Source organism: Zonotrichia albicollis, chromosome 7 (genome assembly GCF_047830755.1).
Source record: "Zonotrichia albicollis isolate bZonAlb1 chromosome 7, bZonAlb1.hap1, whole genome shotgun sequence".
Taxonomy (NCBI): Eukaryota; Metazoa; Chordata; class Aves; order Passeriformes; family Passerellidae; genus Zonotrichia; species Zonotrichia albicollis.
The window spans coordinates 38,510,247-38,532,510 of NC_133825.1; the positions used below are offsets into that span (position 1 = coordinate 38,510,247).

A 22,264-nucleotide genomic window follows, 5' to 3' on the forward strand; every position below is an offset into this window, starting at 1 on the left:
ATTTGTCCCCAGGTGTCAGCTGCAGGCTGCTGTGCCAGGCAAAGCAAAGCCCATCCCTCATGGTAGCTGAACATGTTGCTAAAGCAGGTCTGCAAGGCTTCCTCCTTTCACCGATGGAACTGGGCTTCACCTTGGTTATCCAGGTTGAAAGGGGAGGTGGTTGAGCACAAACCCCACCAGCCATGCGGGCCACAGTTTAATACTCACACTATGGCACCAAGGTTAAAGTGGTGCCTGGTGTCTAAAGCTCAGGGTGGATTTGGCAGAATCCTGGTAGAATTTCCCAGAAAGCACGTGGTCCTTCTGGGAACAGGTTCCCCTCGTGTGCGCTATCACACAAGGCACAGTTAGCAGCCTGCTCTCACATGTGTGAGTGCCTGTCATTTAATGGATGACTGCACAGAAATCTTTCCTGTGCTCTTACATGGATGTTCCCTATGCCTCCAGTCCAAAACTGGTGCCTTTTTTGAGGTCTCTTTTATACAATAGAAAGATGCCTCTTTCCATTATAATTTGCCTTACATTGACACCTCTTTCTGCCACATTAAACATGAAACTTCCCAGAAAAGTGACAGTCCTTGCTCAAGATCTCTTGCAATTCAAGGACAGGCAGAGAGAGAGATTAGAGAAAAGAAATGGAGAAAGAACAGGTTTGTTGGAGACAATTAGGTTCAACAGGATGGAAGGCATTGTATGATGAGGAGGTGGAATTGCCCCTCTAAGGGCTATTCCAGTCTTGTGCCACAAATCCCAGAATATTCTGAGTTGAAAGGGACCCACAAAGGTCACCAAGTCCAATTCTTAAGTGAATGGCCCATGCAGGGATTGAACCCACAACCTTCGTGTTAGCACCCTAATCAACTGATCTCATCTCAGGGCCATTTGTTTCTTTTTGGGCTCACTGTAATGAGCTGGCTGGAAATACATGTTCATGTTCACAAATGAGACCTACTTGCCCCTCTGCCCAGCTGCCTACTTGTCCACTTGCCCTACGACTGTGCAAGGAGCTGCTTGCCCTTCTTTGCCAGAGTGTGGCTCTGACATGTTTGTATCCATGAGAATCCTAATTGCTTCAGGACAGCTGCACCCCACCACAGCCGGTCTGCCTGGGTGAGCGTCCATGCATGATGCAGCTTCTTTGGAGCGCCTGGACTCCGGGCTTGGCCCAAATTTCCTGTCTGGAAGAAGGCGGCTGGGGAAGCGGGTTGAGGGCCAGCAGGTGCGAGGGAAGTCCCGGGTTGGCAAGGGAAGAGAACAATGTCCCTGACCCCGCGTCTGCCCCTCGGGGTTGGTGGTCCTGGGCGCCCTTGTGCTGGGGGCGGGGGTCGGCGGGGGCTCCGCGTGTCCCCTCCACCTGTCGCGCCAGCGGTGGCACATCTGGGCGGGGCGGGGCGGGGCGGCCCCCGGCGGAACAGCTGTGTCTCCATGGCGACGGGCGCGGCGGGGGGGCCGCGGTGCCGCCGCCCCGCCCCGCCGAGCTGAGCCGATCCGAGCCGAGCCGAGCCGAGCGGAGCCGAGCCGAGCCGAGCCGAGCCGAGCCGAGCGGGGCGGGGGCCCGGCGGGCGGCCCCGCAGCTCTCGGCGCCCTCCGAGCCGCCACAGCCCCGGGGACAGAGACCTCGCGCGGTGCCGCCCGGCCCGGCCCGGCTCGGATGCCGCCATGGGGAGCCGCTTCTCCAGCATCCCCGCGCTGCCCCGCGGCGGCCAGGGCCGCCTGCACCGCGCTCGCCACCACCGCCTCAAAGGTACGGCTCGCTCGGCACCCCCGGCACCCCGAGCGCCCCCGGCATCCCCGGCACCCCGAGCATCCCCCTCCAGGCGGGCACCTGAAGCAGCCCGGAGCGGGATGGCTGCTCTGGACGCCCCGGGATCGGATGGGCACCCGGCAGGACACAAATCCCGGGTACCGCAGGGAGGCCAGAGTGGGGTTAGACCCCTGGGACACAGAGCACCCTGAGCACCCACGCCGGGCGGGCACCCCGGACACCCGGGGGCAGACACCCCGGACACCCGGGGACAGGCTGTGCTATCCGGAGTAGGATACTCCGTGCCCGGCGCCCCGAGCCTCTCGCGGTGTGAGCCCCCTGCCCTGCTCGCAGCGCTGTCACTTCTTCCCCAGCACTGCCCCATGGGCAGCTGATGGGCGCACGGCTTTTTCCAGGCAAAGGTACCCTAGGAAAGCAAAGGACAAAAATTTGGGGGAGTAAGAACACTGAATCGCCGAGTGCTTATTGGTGAATGAAGGCTTTGCCTTGGTGTCTCTTCTGAGGGCTCCATGAATGTGTGTGTGCATGGGACTGTCAGTCCTGTTTGGAGGAGGGCAGGGAGTATTTGGGGTTCCTTGTCTCGCTGATGTGGCTATTCTGTTCCTCACAAGGATGCCATCCCTTTTCTGAACTCCTGGGGACCTGTTGGCACCAAATGGGATGGGGGTCACTTGGGTAATGTGGACAGGAGAGCCTGCCAAAGGTCTCCTCTGTCTCTGCTCTTTTTTACCCCTTTTGCTGGAAGTTGGGAGGGTGGTAGCAGAAAATAGCCCATCGTTCTTGAATGCAATCTGCTCGGGCAGCAGTACACACACGCTGTGTGTGTTCAGCACTACCTGGGTACCTCTTCTCTAAGGTCATTTTCACAGCCAAAGACCCTTGCCAGTGGGGGTAGAGGATGTCACACATCTCTCTGTGAGCAAGGAATGAGGGAAGGTGCTGCTCTAACAGCCATTTCAGATTATGACTTGTTGCAGCTTCCTCTATGTGTTGCAGAATTTGCAGCCACCAATTTGGAAATTAGAAATGCTGCTATTCACCCTCATTTTTTGCTGGGCTTTTGGATACTTCTTTGGCATGGTCTAGAGGAATGGAAAAGGCTAATGATGAGCTGGGTAACTGGTTGTTATAGGGAAGGATTTTCTGATACTTGCATTATTCTTCTGCTGAATCTCTCTGCCCCCTTTGTCTGTACTTGGGTGATTTGGAGCAGTTGTGTGAACTGAGGGTGGTTTTATCATGGCCGTGCAAGGAGATGTTAGGAATGCTCATTGCTATGTCACAGACAAAGTCAGTCAGAAACTCAGCCCAAGCAATGGTGGTGCTTCAAATCAGACTGGAAAGGAGGGGGATGCTGAATCCTAAGCAGTGAACCATCATCCTCTATCAGTGCAAACATGAAGGCACACGCAATGCTGTCGTTGTTGGTATGCAATTGTAAACTGCCAGGGAGGATTTGTCTCTTTAAGAATCATGCTGTCAGCTGGAAGTCTTTCTGGAGCAACCTTAAGCAGATAAGAATTTATAAACTGAAGCCAGAAGGGACACTGCCACTTAATCCATTAACAGTGGCTTACGTGAGATTTGGAGGATGCTCTGTATGAATCACCTGATTGTGGGGGGTGGGAGCAGTGAGTTGTGTGTTAATGGCACTTTGTTTCTATATTTCTTCCTTTAATTTACATTTTAATTCTTTTTCTACCTGTGCTGAGGCAGCAAGCATAAATATTCTCTAGATTCTAATGCAACAGAGCATTGAAATAATTTTTATTTGGAATAAAGAATGAACAAGGCATTGCCTTTGTTGTAAAAACTAAGCAACTGCCAGGGACAATATGTGCCTTTTCTGTCTTTTTTGAAACCAGACTGCCTCAGGTCCTATTTAAATGCAGAATAAACAAGTCTGATTGCATTTGACAGGTTTCTGTAAAATGGACTCAAGGCATAGCAGTGAAAGTATGAATGTCACACAGTTTTGTTACATATCTGCCATTTAACATTTTGTAAAGTATATTTTAGTTGAAGTTCCCCAGTTGTTCTTCCTTCAGTGTCTGGCTTAGTGTTAGGGATACAGAACTTTATAAGTTGGCCACCATGTAATACTTTCTTACTCTGGGACAACCTTTTCCTGACCTGGTGTTGGGGTGATTAGAGCTCATTTTTGCTTGAGAAGCAGCTGTGATTGCATTGTTTCCCCAGGTGGTCTGCACACTTTGAATTCAGTCCCTGTGCCTTACAAGTTCATCTCACCCAAGTAAGAAGTAACATCTCTGCACATGGTAGAGCTGTCGCCCACTTGTGCTGGAAATTTTTATATCTTTCTCTTAGTCCTGCTAAAAATGGTCACCTTTAGTTACATAAATCTTCTGAAGACCATGTGATACTTCTGGTGTTGAAGGCATGAGACAGAAATCTCACGAAGGCTGACACGGCTGGCAGAATATTTGCTTTGCTGTGGATGGTCCTGCAAAAGGAGGAAAGCACACAACTTGACTCTCAGGCTTCAGCTGCAGTTTTAAAACCAGGTAAATGAAATAGGCAGGTCTTTATGAAGGTACCTGCAAGAACAAAGCTGGAACCCCAGGCTGATGATTTTCAAGTTGCCTTTGAGTAAGGTAATACTTTAAAATCTATTATGTCCAGCTATTTATAAAAGCGCTTCACATAACTGTTCACTAGGAGCCACTAGACTTGAGCACTTTGGAATTATCTATCTGTTCCAGAGCAGTATGTCATATCTGCATTATGAATCCAGACTTTGGGGCCATAGTTGTGTCTACAGGCTTTGCTCTTTTGGAGACAGTGAAAGCTGAACTCCTCCAGGACTGCAGGTGATGCCATGGTCCTGATATGGCTGTTAACCTTGAAGTCCTGGCCAGTGATTGGAAGGAGGTTTTCACTTGGTGATATCATGATGGGGAGGTTGAGGTGAGATTATTTTCAGAATTCCTGTTAGTATTTCCCTTCCCATAACCCAGATGTAGTTTGTCAGGGGTGACAGAAGGTGATCCTTTGTGTACTTTCCTAATGCTGTGCAAAAGATTATGATTATCTGGTAACAATCTCCTTAAGGATGCAGCCAGAAAAACTCCAGGAAATTTTTGCTGTCCACCCTCTCTGAAATATGGTTTGTGATAACTATCAAACAAGGTGTGTATGGCTGTTTGGAGGGAAGCCAAGTGGGAAAACTCCAGCTGTATCTAATCTGCTGAATTTTGAGATGAAAAAGATCAGCCTTCTCATCAGTGGCTCTGTGTACTGTTTATTTAGTTGTGTCAGGGCAGTCTGCATTGAACTGTTCCAGCCAAGGAGAGTTTTATTATTTCTCAAGAGATGGATCCTCAGTTCAACTCCTTTCCTGCCCTCAAGGTTCTTCCAAGATAGTCTATCTCCTCTATTAACCATTTTTTTCTAATCCTGGTGTATCATTAAGTTCCCCTCCTTGCCTAGTGTTACATATTCCCAGTCTCTGGCTTTTGCTTTCTTTCCTTAGGTACTGCTCAACCTTGCTGGAAGTGTTTAACTCTTCCTCCTGTGAGATGTGGGCTGTGTGCCCTGTTTGGGCTGGGGTGTAGCTCCCAGATGTGCTGGGCCAGGATAAAGAAATGAAGTTTTTCTAGTCCTTAGGTCAGAAGTGAGACACAGGGCTTGAATGCCATCTCCTGTGCTCCATGGACATGTAGCTCTTTATCCTCCTTTGTGTCCTCAGCTTCAAGAAGGCTTAGCCTTTGCTGTAGACAGGAGATCAATATTACATTGTAAAAGCTAAAAACTATTACTGTCTTCTCTCTTAAATCCTCTCCTCCAGCCTCCTACTCAGGTTTGGTATTCTTTCCTGAGCCCCTCTTGCCTTGAAGAGTTAGTGGCAGCAAGCAGGATTTCTTCCTGTTGATTTTCTCATAGGTGAATGCACCTATGATATTTTTGCAAAAGAATGCATGCACAGTGCTAAACAGCCCCATCTGCCAGGGATCCTCTTTTCAGCAGTGCTGATTACTCATGGGCTCCTCTGTTTTATTTGTATTCCAGTGGCATCCGGAGGCTCCAACAAGATCTTAGTCACATTGTGCTGGGTGCTCCGATGGCTGCCTGTACTTACTGCTCATTCATCCAGACAGCTTTTACTCATGGCTCTGGGGGATGTCTGTAGGATGAGCTGGGGTTTATGCCTTCAGAGTATCACATGAAGCAGCCTGGCACCTCAACAGAGCAGTTCTTAGTCCTTTTGCTGGGACACCTGCAGTCAGTGAGGATCAGCAGTGGTTTGCTGAGGGGTGTTACCACCTCTCTGGCTGCAGCCCCCAGACTGGCAGAGGCTTTCCTGCTTTCCCTCACCCATGGAGAGCACCAGTCAGGATTACACAGTCCTTCATTTCTGCAGCTGCTGTTCCAAACTTTATATTCCACTGACACATAGACATGTCAGACTTTTTCTCCATTTCCCTGGTGCTTTATGAGCTTCTGAAACACACATAGAAGATAGTAATCTGGCTGGTGAAGGCATTTCAATAATTGTATATTGTTGAAAGACTGTCCTGCTGCCAGCTCCATTTTGTGCACTCAAAAGATAGAACTAAGGGGGAGTAAAAGGTTATCAGCAACTGATGGTCATAGGGCTTAGAAGTTGGGGTGCATCACAAGCATTTTTAGACATCACAGGCAGTGCATTGTGGGGATACCAATAGTGATGCTGTGAGATAACCTCAACTCCCATTGCTGTCATAATTGGTTCTTCTTTGAAGTATTATATTATTTTCTTCCAGCCTTACAGGGTCAGAAGTTTCATCATTCAAGGCTTTGAAGGATGCCTCCTGCTTCCTGCCCTTCTGCTTTTACTCTGTCCAGGGTTTGCTTGTCTCCCTCTGACCTGTCTGGGTTGTGGGTATAAGGTTTTTCCTGCCTGAGGTTGTCAGGTTTGTATGACCTTCTCCCAAGCACTAGATTTTTCCCCAAGCTACTGAACTTTGATTTATTGCATTTAAACTGCCTAAAATTGCTCAGTGTTCCAAACACAGCAATTTATTGATCTTACTTTTCCTTTCCTATTGTCTGTTTCATAAGGTGATGAAGCCTGTTGGTGAAGTAGGTACTCCTGCAGCTTTTCACAAATTTCCCACGAAATAATGTAGTTGGTTTCTTGCTTCTATATTTCTCAAGTGCAGGAAAGTCTGCTTTTGAAAACCAGTAGGAACCAAAACATCAGTTGGATGATTGAGCTAAAAATATTAGTGCCAGGCTCAGTAATTAAATAAAGCAAATTAAATACTAGAAATTATAAGGGAAGCCAAACAGAGGAAAATAGAGGCTATTAATAGATTGTTGTGTAAATGTGTATATTATGTATAGTTCTGGTTCTTCTCCTTCCAAAATCTCAGGAAAGATTCAGAAGAACTGGAAAAGATTCAGAGGTGGGCAACAAGGATGGTCATGAGTCTGGGTTAATTTCATATAATGATTGAATCAACTAGGACTGTTGTCTCTGGAAAAAGGGACAACTAGAATGGAAACGACTTGCAAGTAAAGAAGGGGCAGAGCTCCACGGTTCACTGTCCCTTCCAGTACAAGAATTTGGAGGACATAAAATGAACAAAAGGTGACTGTAGCCACCTGCAGTAGGTAGTTGCTCGGTAGAGTTCATTATTGATGGATGCTGTGTGTGCTAAAATGAGTCCACTTCTAAGGGAGATTGGAAGAAATCATGAAAGAGAAATCTGTTGACATTTGCGACAAAGACCATTTGGCCTTCTCATTTTGACTTCCCAAGGGCGTCTTCCTAAAGCTACCTGTGTTTAGCTGATAAGGGTAGTGCTAAAATGAGAACTTAAAACCTCAGTGAAAGGTGCAGCTGGGTTGTTCAGACCTTGCAGTGGTAGATGGAGGCATAGAGCTGGCTCTGGAGTATCCCTGCCTGGTTGTTTACAGGGTGGTTCATTGCCGTGTCAGTGTCAAAGCCATACACAGAACATCCCGGCTTTATTTGGGAGGCAGAAGAGATTGTAACCAGGTCCCTGTACAAGCCTTCTTGGATGTGACTGTGTCTCCTGCACACTGTGACTTTGACCGATGCAGTTGCTTTTCCATTTGTGGGCTCATTTTGACTAAGAGAAAGCAGGTTCTCTCTGCCTACAGTGACCTCCTAATGGCAGAAGCCTAAGTAGCCCCTGCTTCATTTTGCTTCCTAGACTGTTGAAATGGCAGGTTTTGTGGATATTCCCATATCTGGGAAGATATCTCATACAGTGGCGTGGAAGATTTCCGGTTTGGCAGCTGTTCTTACCCACTGCTGCTAGGATAATTGCAGGAACCAGCACTTCTGCAGTGCTGAAATTGTTGCCTGTGGCAAGTACATAAGTACATGTTGTTTTACTTACAGTGTGTACCTTCACAGGGGCTACTTATTTCAAGCTGGGGATCTGCACGTGCTCTGACTTGGTCTGCCTTGAAAGTTTAGGACATCTGAGTAATCCAGTTCTGAGCTGTGTCAAGGAGTGGGCTCCATAATACTTGTGTTTCAGGATTGTCTTCATCTAGAAGTGGTTGATCTAAGATTAACCTTAATCACAGCAGTGTGCAGGTGCTCAGTGCTGTGCAGAAAACTGCCAAATCCCAAAGTAGTTTCTCACTTTAATCACAGCACCATGCAGGTGCTCACTTTTGTGCCACAAATACCAAAGTGGTTTTGGGGATGAGAACTGAATTTTCACTGAAAGTTAGGGTCTAACTGTGGTTAAAACTTTTGTTGTGAGTGTGACATACCCATGAGCTTAGGCTGCCTTTTGGCCTGGCTAACCAGGGCATTGCTAAGCTGAGAGAGGAGAGGAGGGCAGACACTTGGATACTTATCCATACTAAGGTCTGGGTTGCTGTAAAACTGAGGTGAGGATAGGTTTTCATCTCCATTTGTTCATGGGGAGCTCGAGATGGTGAACGTGTGTTTTTAGAAGATGCTAGTTCATTTTTACACTATTGGTTATTTGGCCTTTCAAATACAGGATTAAAATAGGATTTTGTTTTGAAATTATAGGGCAGAGGGTGCCATGGTGGCATTATGTTTATAAAATCCTCCATCAGTCCACCTCATTTCAACTTTTTGCTGAAGCATAGGGAAGGAATCTCAGCTCTCAGAAAACTGTCAGGTTAAACCGTAGGGCTGCTTTATGCAAAATTTTGAAAAGTAAATATTAATAGTTCTTTGCCAGCCTCAGAGATAAAATTCCATGGCAGGTTTTTTAGTTTCAAAAAACTCACTTGATGTAAACTTTTTGTTAAAAAAACGATAACAACATTTTAGTAAAAAATTATTCTAAAGTACAGACATTACTTGTGTAGTCTCCCTCCTCTATTGTTCCTCTGTATTTAGTATTTGAGTTTCACACTGGTAACACTGACACTTTCCAGATGGTCCTGCATGGGTGTAGGCATGGATTCACTATTGACATAATCTCACAATTTTTATGATATGACCACCACATGTCCTATATCTAGCACCAGTGCTTGGGAAGATCTGTTCATCAAAGCAGTGGCTGGGGTGCTGTGTAACTAACTGGTGCCACTGTCAGCAGCTAGCAGTGGATTAGCAAAGAGGGAGTCTGCTTTCTGAAGAGACAAAGGACAGATAAGGCAAACAGATCTAGAAACAGAGCTAATTTACCATCCAGGTTCCATGTTTTCATCAAAAGCTTAGTTCAAATCTCTCCTTAGGTGGTATCTTTTAATGTAGCATTAATTGTATTGGTATTACTCATGATTTCTTTGATTTGGGTAAATGGTGCCATTGTGTTTCTAAATATCTATCTTGCAAGATAATTTTTGTCTGTGATGAATGCCTATTTTTTATACTTAACAAGTATTTACTAGGCAGGAATAGAAGAGATGGTTTCCCATAGAAATACTGAGTCACTGTAGAAGACAGGGCACAAATAACTGTAAATGGTGCAAACAGAATCTGTTTCTTATGTGAGTGAGTGAGTCAGTTCAATAGATGTGATAGAAAATGGAAAAGACAAAATGTTCCTCACTAATTCATTATGTTCATCAAGTACAGAAAGTGGACAAGTAGTTGAAATTTACTTTCTTTATTAAAAATGCAGTAAAAACATAATGAAGGACCTAGGTTACCTCTGATGTTTAGTACTGGATTTCTACATTCCTAATCCTATTTCTGTATATCATTTAGTGTTCTTGTTTTAATGGTATAACTCCTCAACAATCCCATCCTTAACAAGCATGAGATAAAATAAAGGTGCAAGAAGTTCTCCCTAATAAAAAGCATGAATATTTTTTTTACAAGGTTTAGAGTTGAGATGCTAAGAGATAAGTACTGACAGCTGAGAGCTTTGCTCCTCTGCTTGAAATCTGCCTTACATTAGTTGAGGAAGAAAGCTCTTCCCATCTGCTGGGTGGAGATCATCTGCTGTTCTGTGCATCTCCTCAGGATGGTTGCTCTCAGGCCTTACGGGTTGTGCACTGGAGGGCTCAGCAGAGAGGTCAAAAAGTGGCTGCAGGTTTCAAGCAGAGAAGCTGTGCAGGTGGGACCTGCAGCAGTGAATGCAGTGAGCTCTGGCTGCTCTTGCCCACAGAGTGTGTTTGGTGGCTGAGCAGACACTGTCAGCCTCCTGTTGTCAGTTCAACTTAAGCCCAGGAGGAGAAATTACAGAGTGATGGGTGGGAGCACTGACTGAGGGTGAACTCCCAGTTTGGAAATGTTAATGCTGCATCCATTATTAATAACCCCACTGCAAAAGCAAAAATGCTTTGCTGCAAACGAAGCTGGGACCCAGGGAAGTAGCAGGCAAAATGAAAATTTTATACTTGTCGTGGTGTTACAATAAAGGTTTTGTGATACACATCCAGCAATGCTGCTATAAATAGTCTCGTTATCTAATCTTCCAGCTTGGTGTATGACAGAAGATTGCAAGTAAGAAAACAGTTCAGTGTAGCTTTTAGCTGTTTTCCCACTGCTTCCCTTGCTCCTGCTGGAGCATTATTACTGTGTCCCTTGTAATTCATATGGAGACAACATTATTCAGAAGTACAGAATGTCACTAGGAGGAGGAGAGTTCAGAGAAAACCCAGAAGATTTATGACATAGTTTAGATAAGGCCATGGAGGAACTGACATGAGGGAAGTAATGACAATTCGCAGCCCAGCAGCGTTTCTCAGGGCGTGCTGAGAACTTCTTCATGCCAGCTCCATCAGGTCAGATTCAGAGCAGAGCATGCTTTAATAAGGTGTTCTACACGCTTGATTGCAGAGGGAACCCTTTTGCTAATAAATAATCCAGACACACCAAGTTCTGTCCACATGGGTCTAGGACCTGATCCAAAACCAACAGAAAGTCCTTAGAAAATTTCACAGAGGCACAGCTAGCACAGAGAAAAGCTTTTTTTCCTTTTGATCTTATGTCTCATGGGAGAAGGAGGAGCTGGTAGACAGGGAGGTTCCTTTCTTCCCCTCTCTGTGCCTTGCTGGTAATGCAAATCCTCATTTCTGACCCTTCCTTGGAGATTCCCCTGGCCTGTTTCACATGGGGTACCTGAACCCTCTGGTGAGTGCTGGGTCCTGGGAAAGCCCCCCTGGAGCAGAGGCAGCTAAAAAGGACCTTCTGCAGCCTCTGTGTGTGGACACAAGCAACTCTTTCCCACAGTTCACTCAGAACTGTCATGGAGTTTTGCTGTGTGTCCATAGGAGGAGGCGTGAGGGAGTGTGGCTGTTGTAGATCTGGAGCCCCATGAAACTTGAACCATCCTTTTTTTTGCTCTATGAGAGGAGCTAGGAATCCTCTGAGTGCTTGTTTAGACCCCAGCACAGCTCCCCTGCTGCAGGGTGTCCTCCCCACCATGTGTCCTCTCCAGCAGCACTGTGCTGGCCTAGTCCAGCCAGCTCAGGGGAGCGTGGTGGTGGGCACACACATGTTCTACAGCCATGGCCAACTGCAGGAGTCTTCTTCTTCTGTGCCTTCATCACACCTTGTCATGGAAGAGCTAAAACAATGATAAAACTTGAGGAACTGAACCTCACCACAGCTCTTGCAGGGTGGGAGGAAAGAGCTTCTGTCATCTCCTCATCCTGAAATAGGCTGACCTGGAGCCTGATACTGCTAGGAAATTCTTTACCAGTCCAGATTCTGGTTTTCCATCTTAAATTCCCAGGCACAGGCAATTACAAGCCCTGGCAGGTGAAATCTCTCTGGACATGGGCTCGCTTGTGCTGGAGCCTGTTCAGCAGGAAGGAGTTACCTTCTCCTGATTAGATTCTGTAGGCAGATCTAATTTGCTGTTGGAACAGAGATTTTATATATAGTAAAATGCTCCCAGGTGTGCTTTTCAGTAGTGCTTCTGGGCTAAAGGAAGGATTTATTAATAAGAGGCACCCAAACTTTATTACACAGTGCAGCAGAGCTGGAACAGGGTGCTTTTGCTCTGATTCAGGGAGCTGATTGAATTCAGTGACAGATGCCAAGTATTTGTGTCCTTGCCTGAGTTTATCTTTTAAATTTGAAAGTGTTAAAAGCAAGAGTTATTTTTGGTATAAACATATTAAATAGTGATGGAGAGCTCCATCTGGGTGTTGGTGGGATGGTATTTCATTGTTACATGTCGTTGACCAAAATGTACTGCTCAGACCATGAGAACAGAAACCTGTGGGGGTAATACACTGCTCTAGATTTGCATCAAAATATTGGATGTCAGAGGGCCCAGTGACTTTGCTTGTGACATTGCTTGGTACCATGAACAGCACAGTAAAATTATCTTTATTGTATATTTACAATAAATACAATACGTTGTCACAAAATTATAGTATTTCTTGTAAAGTTCCAGACAGCTGTCCATATTTCTACATTAATGTGTCTGTGTGTGCAGGGATGCTATTTGAATTTTATGTTTTTTATCATATTGACAAATGTCCAAACTCTAGAGAAGCTGTTAATTGCCTTGGAAACCATTGCCACCCCACCTCTTGGTTGCTCACTCTCCCTCCTACCAGTAGACTTTTGAGCTTCTATATTTAATTTATTCTGCAACATCACCTAAAATAGCCCCTGGCCTTTGTTTTTGTTTATAGCTAGTAATTTAGAGTTTAAAATTATTTCTATTTTATTATCATCTCCATAATGAGCACTTTACTGTTTTATTTAGGGCAAAACAAGTAATTATTGTTTAGCTGTTTAATCTTTCCATGGGCCATCTTGAAGCCCTTGAATGGTGACTCTTTACAGCTGAACCAAGACTCAGGGTGAGGATGAACAGCTGACCCATAAACTCCAGGCAAGTTGTCGCATTTCCAGTGCCTCTGAGCCATCTTGTGCCTCAAAAATTAATGCTACTTACAAATTGCCTTCTGCTGTGCTCCATCAAATGCTAAGATGCTGTAATTATTTATGACAGTTAAAATCTCCTGATGCATTCAAATAAAAGCCAAACACATAGGGAAAACGTGTCCTGTGGAGGAAGGCTGCAGCATGAAAGATGGCTTGTTCTGACTGCAGGTCACATTGAGGGGCAAGCTTGAAATGCACGTAAGAGATGGAGACCTTGAAATGCACGTAAGAGATGTGTTAGATTTTTAGGGGAAACTCCATTGCTGCTGTCATTGGACTATTTTCAGGTGTTTGGATGAGTGAATGACCCAAATATAGTTTAAGCCTGTGACTGTTTCATTTTAATAGCAATGCAAATACAGTAGGTGAAGGCTAAGAAAGCTGCATCTAATTTAGCAGTGTTGCTTTAGCAACATGGTGCAGGATGCAAACAGTCTCCTTGGTAACACTTCCTAAGTGTCATTAGATAAGCCATGCTTATAAACACGGAAGCAGATCAGGAGAGGCATGCTCTTGTGCTGTGCTTTTTATAGCCCCAGACATCACAATTAGCAGGATGGCAAGAGGAGAGGGGAAAGCTGGGGCTCATAGTGCTTGTGAGCATTTGTGTGTTGTGGTTTGGGAAGCCACACCAATGGTGATGGGGTTTTCTGACTTGGTTTAAATAAAAACCTTGAAATAAAGGTTTTAAATAAAGGGAGGTGGTTGTTCCTGCCCTGCCTGGTTGACACAGACATACATGAAGTGTCCTCATGCCTCTCCAGCAGGTGCAGATTGCAGATGTTAACACTTCTTCCCTCTAATGGCACATTCGAGTCTTGGTGAGTTTTGAATCTACAGGTTGGGAAGGGGAGAGGAAAGGAGACCCCAGAGCTCAATGTGAGTGTGACTGCCCCATGTTCACCCTGGAAAGAATGTGGAGGTTGAGGTGGTGGTGAAGGATCTGCCTCTGGGCTGGGATTAAGTACAGCATCTGCTCCCCTTCTGGTGATCTTGCCCTGTTCCACTGTCACTGCCAGTGGATCACCTCTCCAGAGCTAAATTTGGCTTTCTCTGTTGAATTCCTAAGACCCTTTCCCAGGGATCAGCAACAGAGTAGAGATGAAAGTGAGAAATGGGGGCTAATTAGTGCTCAATACCAGGGCAGCTGTTTCTGCTGTTGGCATTGCCACATAGAAAAGACTCATGAATTGAGGCAGAATCCCACTGGTCGGTGCTGAGGAACGCATCCAAGGAATGTGAATGCCTGATGATGTCAACTGGAGCACATGAAAGACACTGGAAGGAGCCAAGTTCACAAGAGCATCAAAACAGGTTTATTCTGGTTTGGGATGAAAGTCTGAAAGAGCAGATGGTTTATTTTATCATGAGCTTGACCCTGTGTTAGTAGAGGCAGACAACTGGTAGACTTTTGCAGTGTTTTTTTGAAAATCCTCTGAATCAAGGCTAAGCTACACCCTTTCAGCAAAACCCCTCTTGATCTGTAATCTTCAGGTCCACCCACAAATCCTTTTACTGGAGACTGGTCAGTCCAAGCAACCTCTTTTCATTTCAGTGGTGTGTAGCACTTTGCAATTTAGATACATGGCAGAAGACCTACTACAATTTCCCCCTTTCTAATAGAAAAAAAAGAATTCAAATATCAATAGTCTCTTTTTACAAGGAAACCTCAAGAATAAGCAGAACAGCCATCCTTCAGGCCTTTTTTTTGCTCCCTAATCCTCTTGGAATTCATCCATCTTTGTATCACTCATGTCTCATGGTCTCTGTTGTAAATGTCAATGCTAATTAATGAGACCTTGGCCCTCTGTGTAGCTGAGTAACAATCCCAGGTTTGTTTGTGAGATGGGTGCCCTTCCATGTCCCCAGGGATGGCACTGGGGCTGTAAGCCCCATGTGTGACAAGCTATGAGAGGCAAGGTCTGAAACACCTCTCCACCTCTGTAGGGTCCAAAGGTTTTCCTTGGAGAGCCCCAATTCCCACACGGAGCCTGGCTCTCTTCCTGGGCTGATGTGAGTGCAGAGCCCCACGGGGAGGCTGTGAGCCAGAAATCCCCCAGCCTCACCTTGCACACCTGAGGCCAGAGGGCTCTTGCCCTTGTGCAGTTGCAAACTTCCTCAAATCAGACTTTCAATACAAGCAAGCAAGGCAGTTCTGGCTTTTCGGAGACTTTGTGGGGTCTTTTTGTTTTTTGGGTGTGTTTTTTTTTTTTTTGGTGGTTTTTTTTTGGTTTTTTTTTTTTTTTTTTTGTTTTGTTTTGTTTTGTTTTGTTCATAGTGGGAATCAGGAGTTTCACACTTAGTTGTGGCCTCCTAACCCTAAAGGAAATCCCATCTTTTCTCTCTTGGTGAGTGGATGCTGATGTTTTGCTGTGCAGCCTTGATTAGGGGTGGGGGAGCAGTGTGGGGTCACACTGTGGCTCTGAGGAGGGATGGAGGGATGGAGGGATGCTCGGTCCCACTGGGGCAGTGACAGACATTGCTGCAGCTCCTCACCTGCACTGCTCCTGTCCCCTGGGCACTGCTGCCTTGTGTCTGCCAGCCAGGCTCCCCAGGCAGCCTCAGGGGCTCCTTCCCCACCCCTGGCCATGGGGAGTGTCTGTAGATGAGGGCTGAAGTGTGTCCCCATAGCAGCATGGCATCCCAGTGCCCAATCCAGCCAGGAAACCTCTCTAACCCACCTGTTCTGATCTCTGGCTCTGCTGCCTGTTTCTGTGAAAATGCTCCTTTCTGAATTTCTTCACAAAAAAATTAGAGCAGACCACAACCAAGAATCCTTTGGCTTGTGAAAGCTCCCTCTTTGACACAGAAGTCCCTTATTCAGTATTCACCTCTGAGGACAGCTGACTTGTGCCCACTCTCTGCTTGCTCAGATAGGGGTGTTCTCTGTTGCTTGCTGGACGCATCCTCTGCAGCTGGGAGCTGCTTTCACAGCATGCCATGACCTGCCCTGTCTTGGACTGTCACCCTTCTCTGTTATTTTTATATTTTTAGTGGCCTTTCTTGTGCAATAACATGATTTTTTTTTTCATTTGATTAGCATTTTCTTAGCAGAATATTAATGCATATAATTAATATAGTATTTGGCTCTTGACGCACACTGTTCATTCTGAAATTGTCTTAATTACACAGCTGCTCTTCTAGAATGAAGCTCTCTTTGTTTAAAAGCTTAAATATGGAAAAAGACAAAATTTCTTCCTCTAAGAACAAAACCTCCAGTTCACATTTCTGGCTATGGTGGAATCAGTGGCTTCTCTGTTTTAAGGAAGGGGATAAATCCAGGGAATAATAATGCTGAGTTTTGTTTTAATCCTCTAGCTGGAGTAAATCTAACTCTCTTGATTTATTTAGTTGGTGGTTTTTTCCCCTTTTCTGCATTATTGAAGATAAAAAATATTCAAGGATCTCGCAATCTTTGAGTTGGTTCACATGCAGTTTCTCTGGTTTTCCACTCTCTGACATCTGGAAACTCAGGCATCCCTAACAGCCAGATGAAATCTATCAGATAAGGCACCTGCTTTTCACCAGTTTCCAGTTTGTGAAGCATAAACTTAGCTTTGACATGAGCCTTACTTAACCTCTTAGTGTTAACAATAACATGTTAAAAATGCCTCAGACAAGTCTATGGAGTTACTTCAGCCTTCTGCAAGGCAGCTGAGAAGTTATGTTCAATTTGCTGTCAATTCTTCTGCTTTAAACATTGCTGCTGTAAACTATCAGCTTCTCCTGTGAGTACATTTGTGTTTGGAATGATGCAGTAAATCAGATTATAGCTGTCCTTTATTAACTCTGATGCACAAGATTTCAGCAGTGGAGGTTTGATTTAGAGAAAATGAATGAAGATAGTTTAAGTCAAATATAAATAGAGCTCACTAAAAAACAAACAAGCCAGCCTTTGTTTCATTATGTGGCTCTTAATTGTACCACGAGCGTAGAAGTAGCTCTCATTAAAGTCTCCTGGCAGCTGCCTTCTCTTCATCTCCTTCTGCAAACTCACCCACAAACTCCCAGGATTTCCTGGGGACATGAACCCAATTTGCACCTTGCAATGGGACACAAGGGGACAAAGCAAGCAAAAGAAGCCTGTGTGCATGTGCACTCAGTAAAAAGAGCACGGCCTTGCCAGCCCATCTGCACCTGTGTATGCTGCCACCCCTCAGCTGCCCCCAGGACCCCTCTCCTGCACTCTGCAGTGTGTGTGCAGCATTGTCCTCACCTGGCTGGGCTAAGCCAGAGCCTCTGATTCCTGCTCCTGTGTCTCAGCTGGGCTTTGTGCTGGTGCCGCTCTGGAGGCAGCTCCACATTCCCCAGGTGCTGCTGCACGGGGAGCACACAGCATGGTGGGGTCAGCATCCAACCCCAGCTGCTGGGGGAAAACAGCCCCTCTGTGGCCCCTTGAGCCCCACAGCAAAGCCCAGTGCTGCCTATAAAATGAAAATAAGCTCCTTATTGCTGGGTGCAGTCTGTGGGGAGCTGCTGCCATTCCCTCAGCACAGACACGAGGAAAGCTCAGAGTCTGCCTCACACACCCGCCATCCCTGTGTGGGTGGGTTTGTTCATTTCTGGTGGGTTTTTAAGTACATATGTTTTGGGGGAAGAGAGAAAGTGAAAAAGCAGTGATGGAGTCAGAGCCTGGAATAAATCCAGCTTTGGTAGCAAAATGCAGTGCATAGCAGTCTGTGCTGAAGAGGGGAAGGTTGCTGAATGGTACCCAGTGCTTCCAATTCAGTAATGTACCATCCACAGTTACCTTTAATGAAGCTTCAGCTACTGCCTTAACGAACAGAACATGATCTTAAGTGTGAAGTGAATAGGGAAACAGTCCTGGAAGGGCTACTGGACAGTGTTTGAAAGGAAGACCTGTAGTTCTGGCAAAAGAAGCTACTTTTCAAGCAGAGTTAAAAGATGTTTTATTTTAAAAAGAGTCTATTAAAGACTCTGTGAGTCTCATTACTGCTCATGCAACAGCACAAGTGGGAGATTAATACTCCTCTTGAAGAAATAAAACTGCAATATCTCTTGAGCAAATCTATTCCCACATGGACGAGCGAGCTCAAAAGCAAACAGCAGCTTTCTGCTATTTACAATTGTACTCCTGGATCACATGTGGAGCCTGCAGGGGCCCTGGCAGTATCAGTTGCACTTTTCTCATGGTTTCCCCCTGAAGTTCAATCCCACTGTTACCATAAACTCAGTCCCAGCGTTACTAGCCCTGGGATCATGAGGCCATGAAGTCCTTGGTGTTTAAAGCAATGCATCAGCTACTCCTGCTCCCTGCAAGCTTAGCTGGCATGATGCCTGAGAGCCCAGCACAAGGGCTCCCACAGCTCCAACTTTATGTGGAAAATCATTCCAAAGTTTTAATTAATTTTAATTCATAATCACAGAGCAATTTGGTGTGTGCAGATGGAAATCAGTAGACAAGTGCTAGTATTTTTATGTATACATATGTTTTGCAAAAAGAGTTGCAGTTTACTCAGAACCTGGGCTGGACTGTGACTGTTTAATTACTGTTCACACAGAAGTCATTTGCAAAGTGTTAATTTCTGAAATCAATGCACTCCGGTCCAATAAATATTTAATGCTTCCATCTGCCGTTTTTTAAGTTAGTTACCAACCCTGCTGGATGAAGTCTGTGAAACAGTGATCTGCTGTTGACATAAAAAAGGGTTTTGAGATCCAGCTTTCATGGAAACATAGAAGAAAGCAGGTTTCCTGAACCCAGTTTTATTCTCTTTATTAGGTTAAATGTGGGTATGGACAGCATTGCATGTAGAGACATGTTCATAGCAGGCAGACCAGTGTAGAATTACATCTTCATTTTATGAGGGAAAATACATTGAGTCTTCCCTAGTAGGGCTATGACTGAAAGTCCTAAGTTTGAATTTTGGGAGGAATCTAGTGGGAGCATGCAGTGTCTTTTCCACTGGGAATAGCCTAATTAAAGGGAAGGGCATGGTGGCCATCCCAAGGAGCAAAGAGGAGGTGCAGCCCCACTCCCTGCCTGGACAGGAGGGAGCACACAGGGCTCTGCAGGCAGCTGGGGGTCCTGTGGGTCATGGTGGGATCTCAACTCACTCTGCAAAACTGGATGTGGCAAAACCTGTCTGCTTCTGGCTGCATGATGCACTATTTAATTACTGATATTCATGGAGGATTTGGAGCTCTGTGGATGGGAATGCCCTGTGCCAATGCAAATGTCACTGCTCATGGTAAACACAGGGCCCTCAATGATTAGTTTTGTTTTACTGTTTTTCTAGTACAATTATGTTTAATTCATGTGTTGTTTCATCAAAGTGTCTCTCACTCAGGGCTTGGCCTCATCTTCTTCAATAGCTGGGTATAAAATTACAATGTGTTCCTCCAGTGAGACCATATTTCCAGAGTATCATCACAGCTTTATGATGACACAAGGCTTTCTATTTAGCTAAATTGACACACTGAATCATAATTTTAAAAAATAAATATCTCTTGAGCTAGGATCATTAAACTTGTGCCGTCTCACATACTGGGTTACTCTGAATCAGCAAAATAAACAACCTGTGACCTAAACATTTCTTGTTGAGTCAGGGAACACCAGCAGCATCATGGGCAGTTGCAAATTGCAAAGCACCAAAGAAAACAAGACTGGTTTCTCAGGAGATGTTCTTTCTTTGAGCCCTTCTCCAGCCTAGTGGCAGCTTCCAGGGGTTATTTGGAAAGTGGTGGATTTGTCTGAATGACCCTTGTGTCCCTGTGGTGCCTAAAGCTCCTGGAGGAGCATTGCTGCCAGCACCAAATGCTTTAAATATCAGATCCCAAAGTGCCCATGTGGGCTGCTGTGGGATGGATGGAAGTCTGTGCCTGTAAATATGAATCTGTAGTTTAGATAATGGTTTTAACAATGCGTTCAAATTATTGCCCAAAGCTATTCCCTCTTGTACCCTTGCATGTGAAAAGCCCAGTCTAAGCCTAATGGGACCCTAATGAAATTGTTTCCTGTAGCTTTATGCTGTGCAGCTGGATGTAATAACTCCAGCTAATGCACCAGGGACAGGCAACAGCAAAGTTCTCCTTGCACTTGATGAGGCTGCTGCAGTAGTGGATGGATGGCTGTGGGGATGGGTAGATGTGTCTGCCAATCTATAATGAGACTTCTGGATTGAAAAATTTTGCTGGATTATGGAAGAAGCTTTTGAATTGCTACTGTGATGGGCTCCCCTTGTGTAACCAGGTACTACAGTCTCTTTTTGGCTTTCATGTGGGTGGTGATGTGCCAGAAAGGAGGAAAAAAAGAGAAGCATGGGAAATAGTGTTGGAAGCATGATTTGCAGTATTGCTTTGGTCCCTATATTTTATTTGAAGATGGATTTGAAACCTTCTGGAGCAGGTGCTGAATGGTGCTCCATGGTTTGATTAAACAGCATCTAACCTCAGGAAATCCCCAGCAGCTGTAAACAAATATTAAATTAAGTAATCTTTTGGCTAATGGCTGTTCCTCTACTGCCAGTAAAGTGGTGTCCTGGGCAGTTTTCTTACTGCTTTTATCCGGTTTCCTGAGGGAGCCAGGACCACTGCAGTCAGGGGAAGTGCAGGGGGACAGGAACCACCTCTGTTTGTTACTCTAGATTTGGACATGTGCATGGTGGTGGGGCGCTGCCAAAGAGCATGAGGCTCTTTGTGTCCCCATTATCTCCTTTGCAGCAATCTCTTCAGGAGAACAGTCTGAACACTGCAGAAATCTGCCTGGTAATGTGAGACAGCATGGTCTACTAGTCACAGCAGGGCTTAGTGGAGATAAATCCCTGTACTTGATGTTCTCAGTTCTCCCATGCAGATACCAAGGCATTTCACCTCTCTGCACCTCAAAATACCTCTATGTAGGGATAAAGGAAGGAGAGACTTAGAGTTGTTGTTATGGTAATTCTAACCAGAAACAAGCTGCAGGAAAGAACCAACAGTTCCCAGTTCCTGCTGCTGTCATTTAGACCCAAATTAGTGACTCAGTGTGAATTCAAAGGAGGTTGGAGGTGGTCAGTGTTGGGTTTGCTGTGGGCCCCCATTCTACAGCTGGGCTGGTTGTAGAATGGGGGCCCACCACTCAAGAAAATATTTTTCACTGAAAAAACAATTTCCCCCCACATCTTATTTTGAGGAGTTAGTTTTCATTTGCATCCCTGAATGGACTTGCTGTGCCATGCACATGTCCTGAGGTGAGGGATGGGGCCGGATGGTCTGGCCAGGGAGGGAAGCCAAGGAAGGATTGTCTCATGTGGCTTTGCTGGAAGTTAAACTCCTTTGGGGGGTTGTACTGAAGACTGAAGGCATGTCTGAACTCAGGGTGTGTCATTTGACCAGCTTGGTGCCTTAATTTGATGAGCTTTGGAATGATTTAGGGAAGATTCTCCTCCTGCTGAGACCTCTTCTGCCCTCTGTGCAAGTGGGTTCCTCCCGGAGATGACAGAGTGTGTACTCATTTGCAGGGCAGTTCCTTGCAGGTTCCTGAAGACTGGATTCCCAGGGCTGGGATCTTCACATTTTTGTGAATGAACTGTATCTGTGTATTAGGGATTCAGCAGGAGGAGCCAGCAAGGCAGCCATGTTGTTGTAGTGCTTCCATCCCTGTTTCTCCACCACTGGAATCTCTCTCCTGTCTTGCACAGAGGCCAGGCAAGATGCTGGGTTCATGGAGCAGTGGGATTCTTGCAAGACAACACTTTGCCTCTTCATAATTTCTCAGCAGAGGCCTGATTGTGCTGCCTCTGTGAGCTTCAATCTAGGAGCTTGCTTCCCAAGACTGTATTAGTATTCTGCAAAACAAACAGGAGTGCTTTCTTCATTGAGCCAGCTCCAGGGACTAGTGTGGGCTGCCTATTGTAGGAAATAAAATGGCTGCTGAAAAAAAATGAAGCATTTTTCAAAAAAACCTTATGTTCTGCTTTGAATTATTTAGGTTCAAAAAAAAAGTTGGTTTATATGGGTGGGGGGCTGGTTCAGGAGAGCAGTGTTGTGAGCCAGCAGCCCCCCAAGCCTACAGGGTGAGATCCCTGCATAGAACTTGACTCCTGTGGTTTCCTGCAGGGCAGCCAGCACAGAAAGAACCTTGTAAAAGAGAGAAGGAAAGGCAAGCTGGGGAGGAACAGCACTTCAATAATACTGCACTTTCTGGATATCAGAGTAATTTTATGATACAGGAATTT

General features: G+C 45.6%; 1 protein-coding gene across 1 annotated transcript in view; it reads left to right on the top strand.

The window, feature by feature from the left end:
* The first annotated feature begins 1,417 nt into the window (after positions 1 to 1,417).
* NEURL1 (neuralized E3 ubiquitin protein ligase 1) overlaps positions 1,418 to 22,264 on the top strand; it is a 146,574-nt gene continuing 125,727 nt past the window's right edge. The window contains exon 1 of the mRNA XM_005481579.4: positions 1,418 to 1,744. Coding sequence (XP_005481636.1) covers positions 1,660 to 1,744 — 85 coding nt within the window. The 5' untranslated portion in view covers positions 1,418 to 1,659. The remainder of the gene's footprint in view (positions 1,745 to 22,264) is intronic.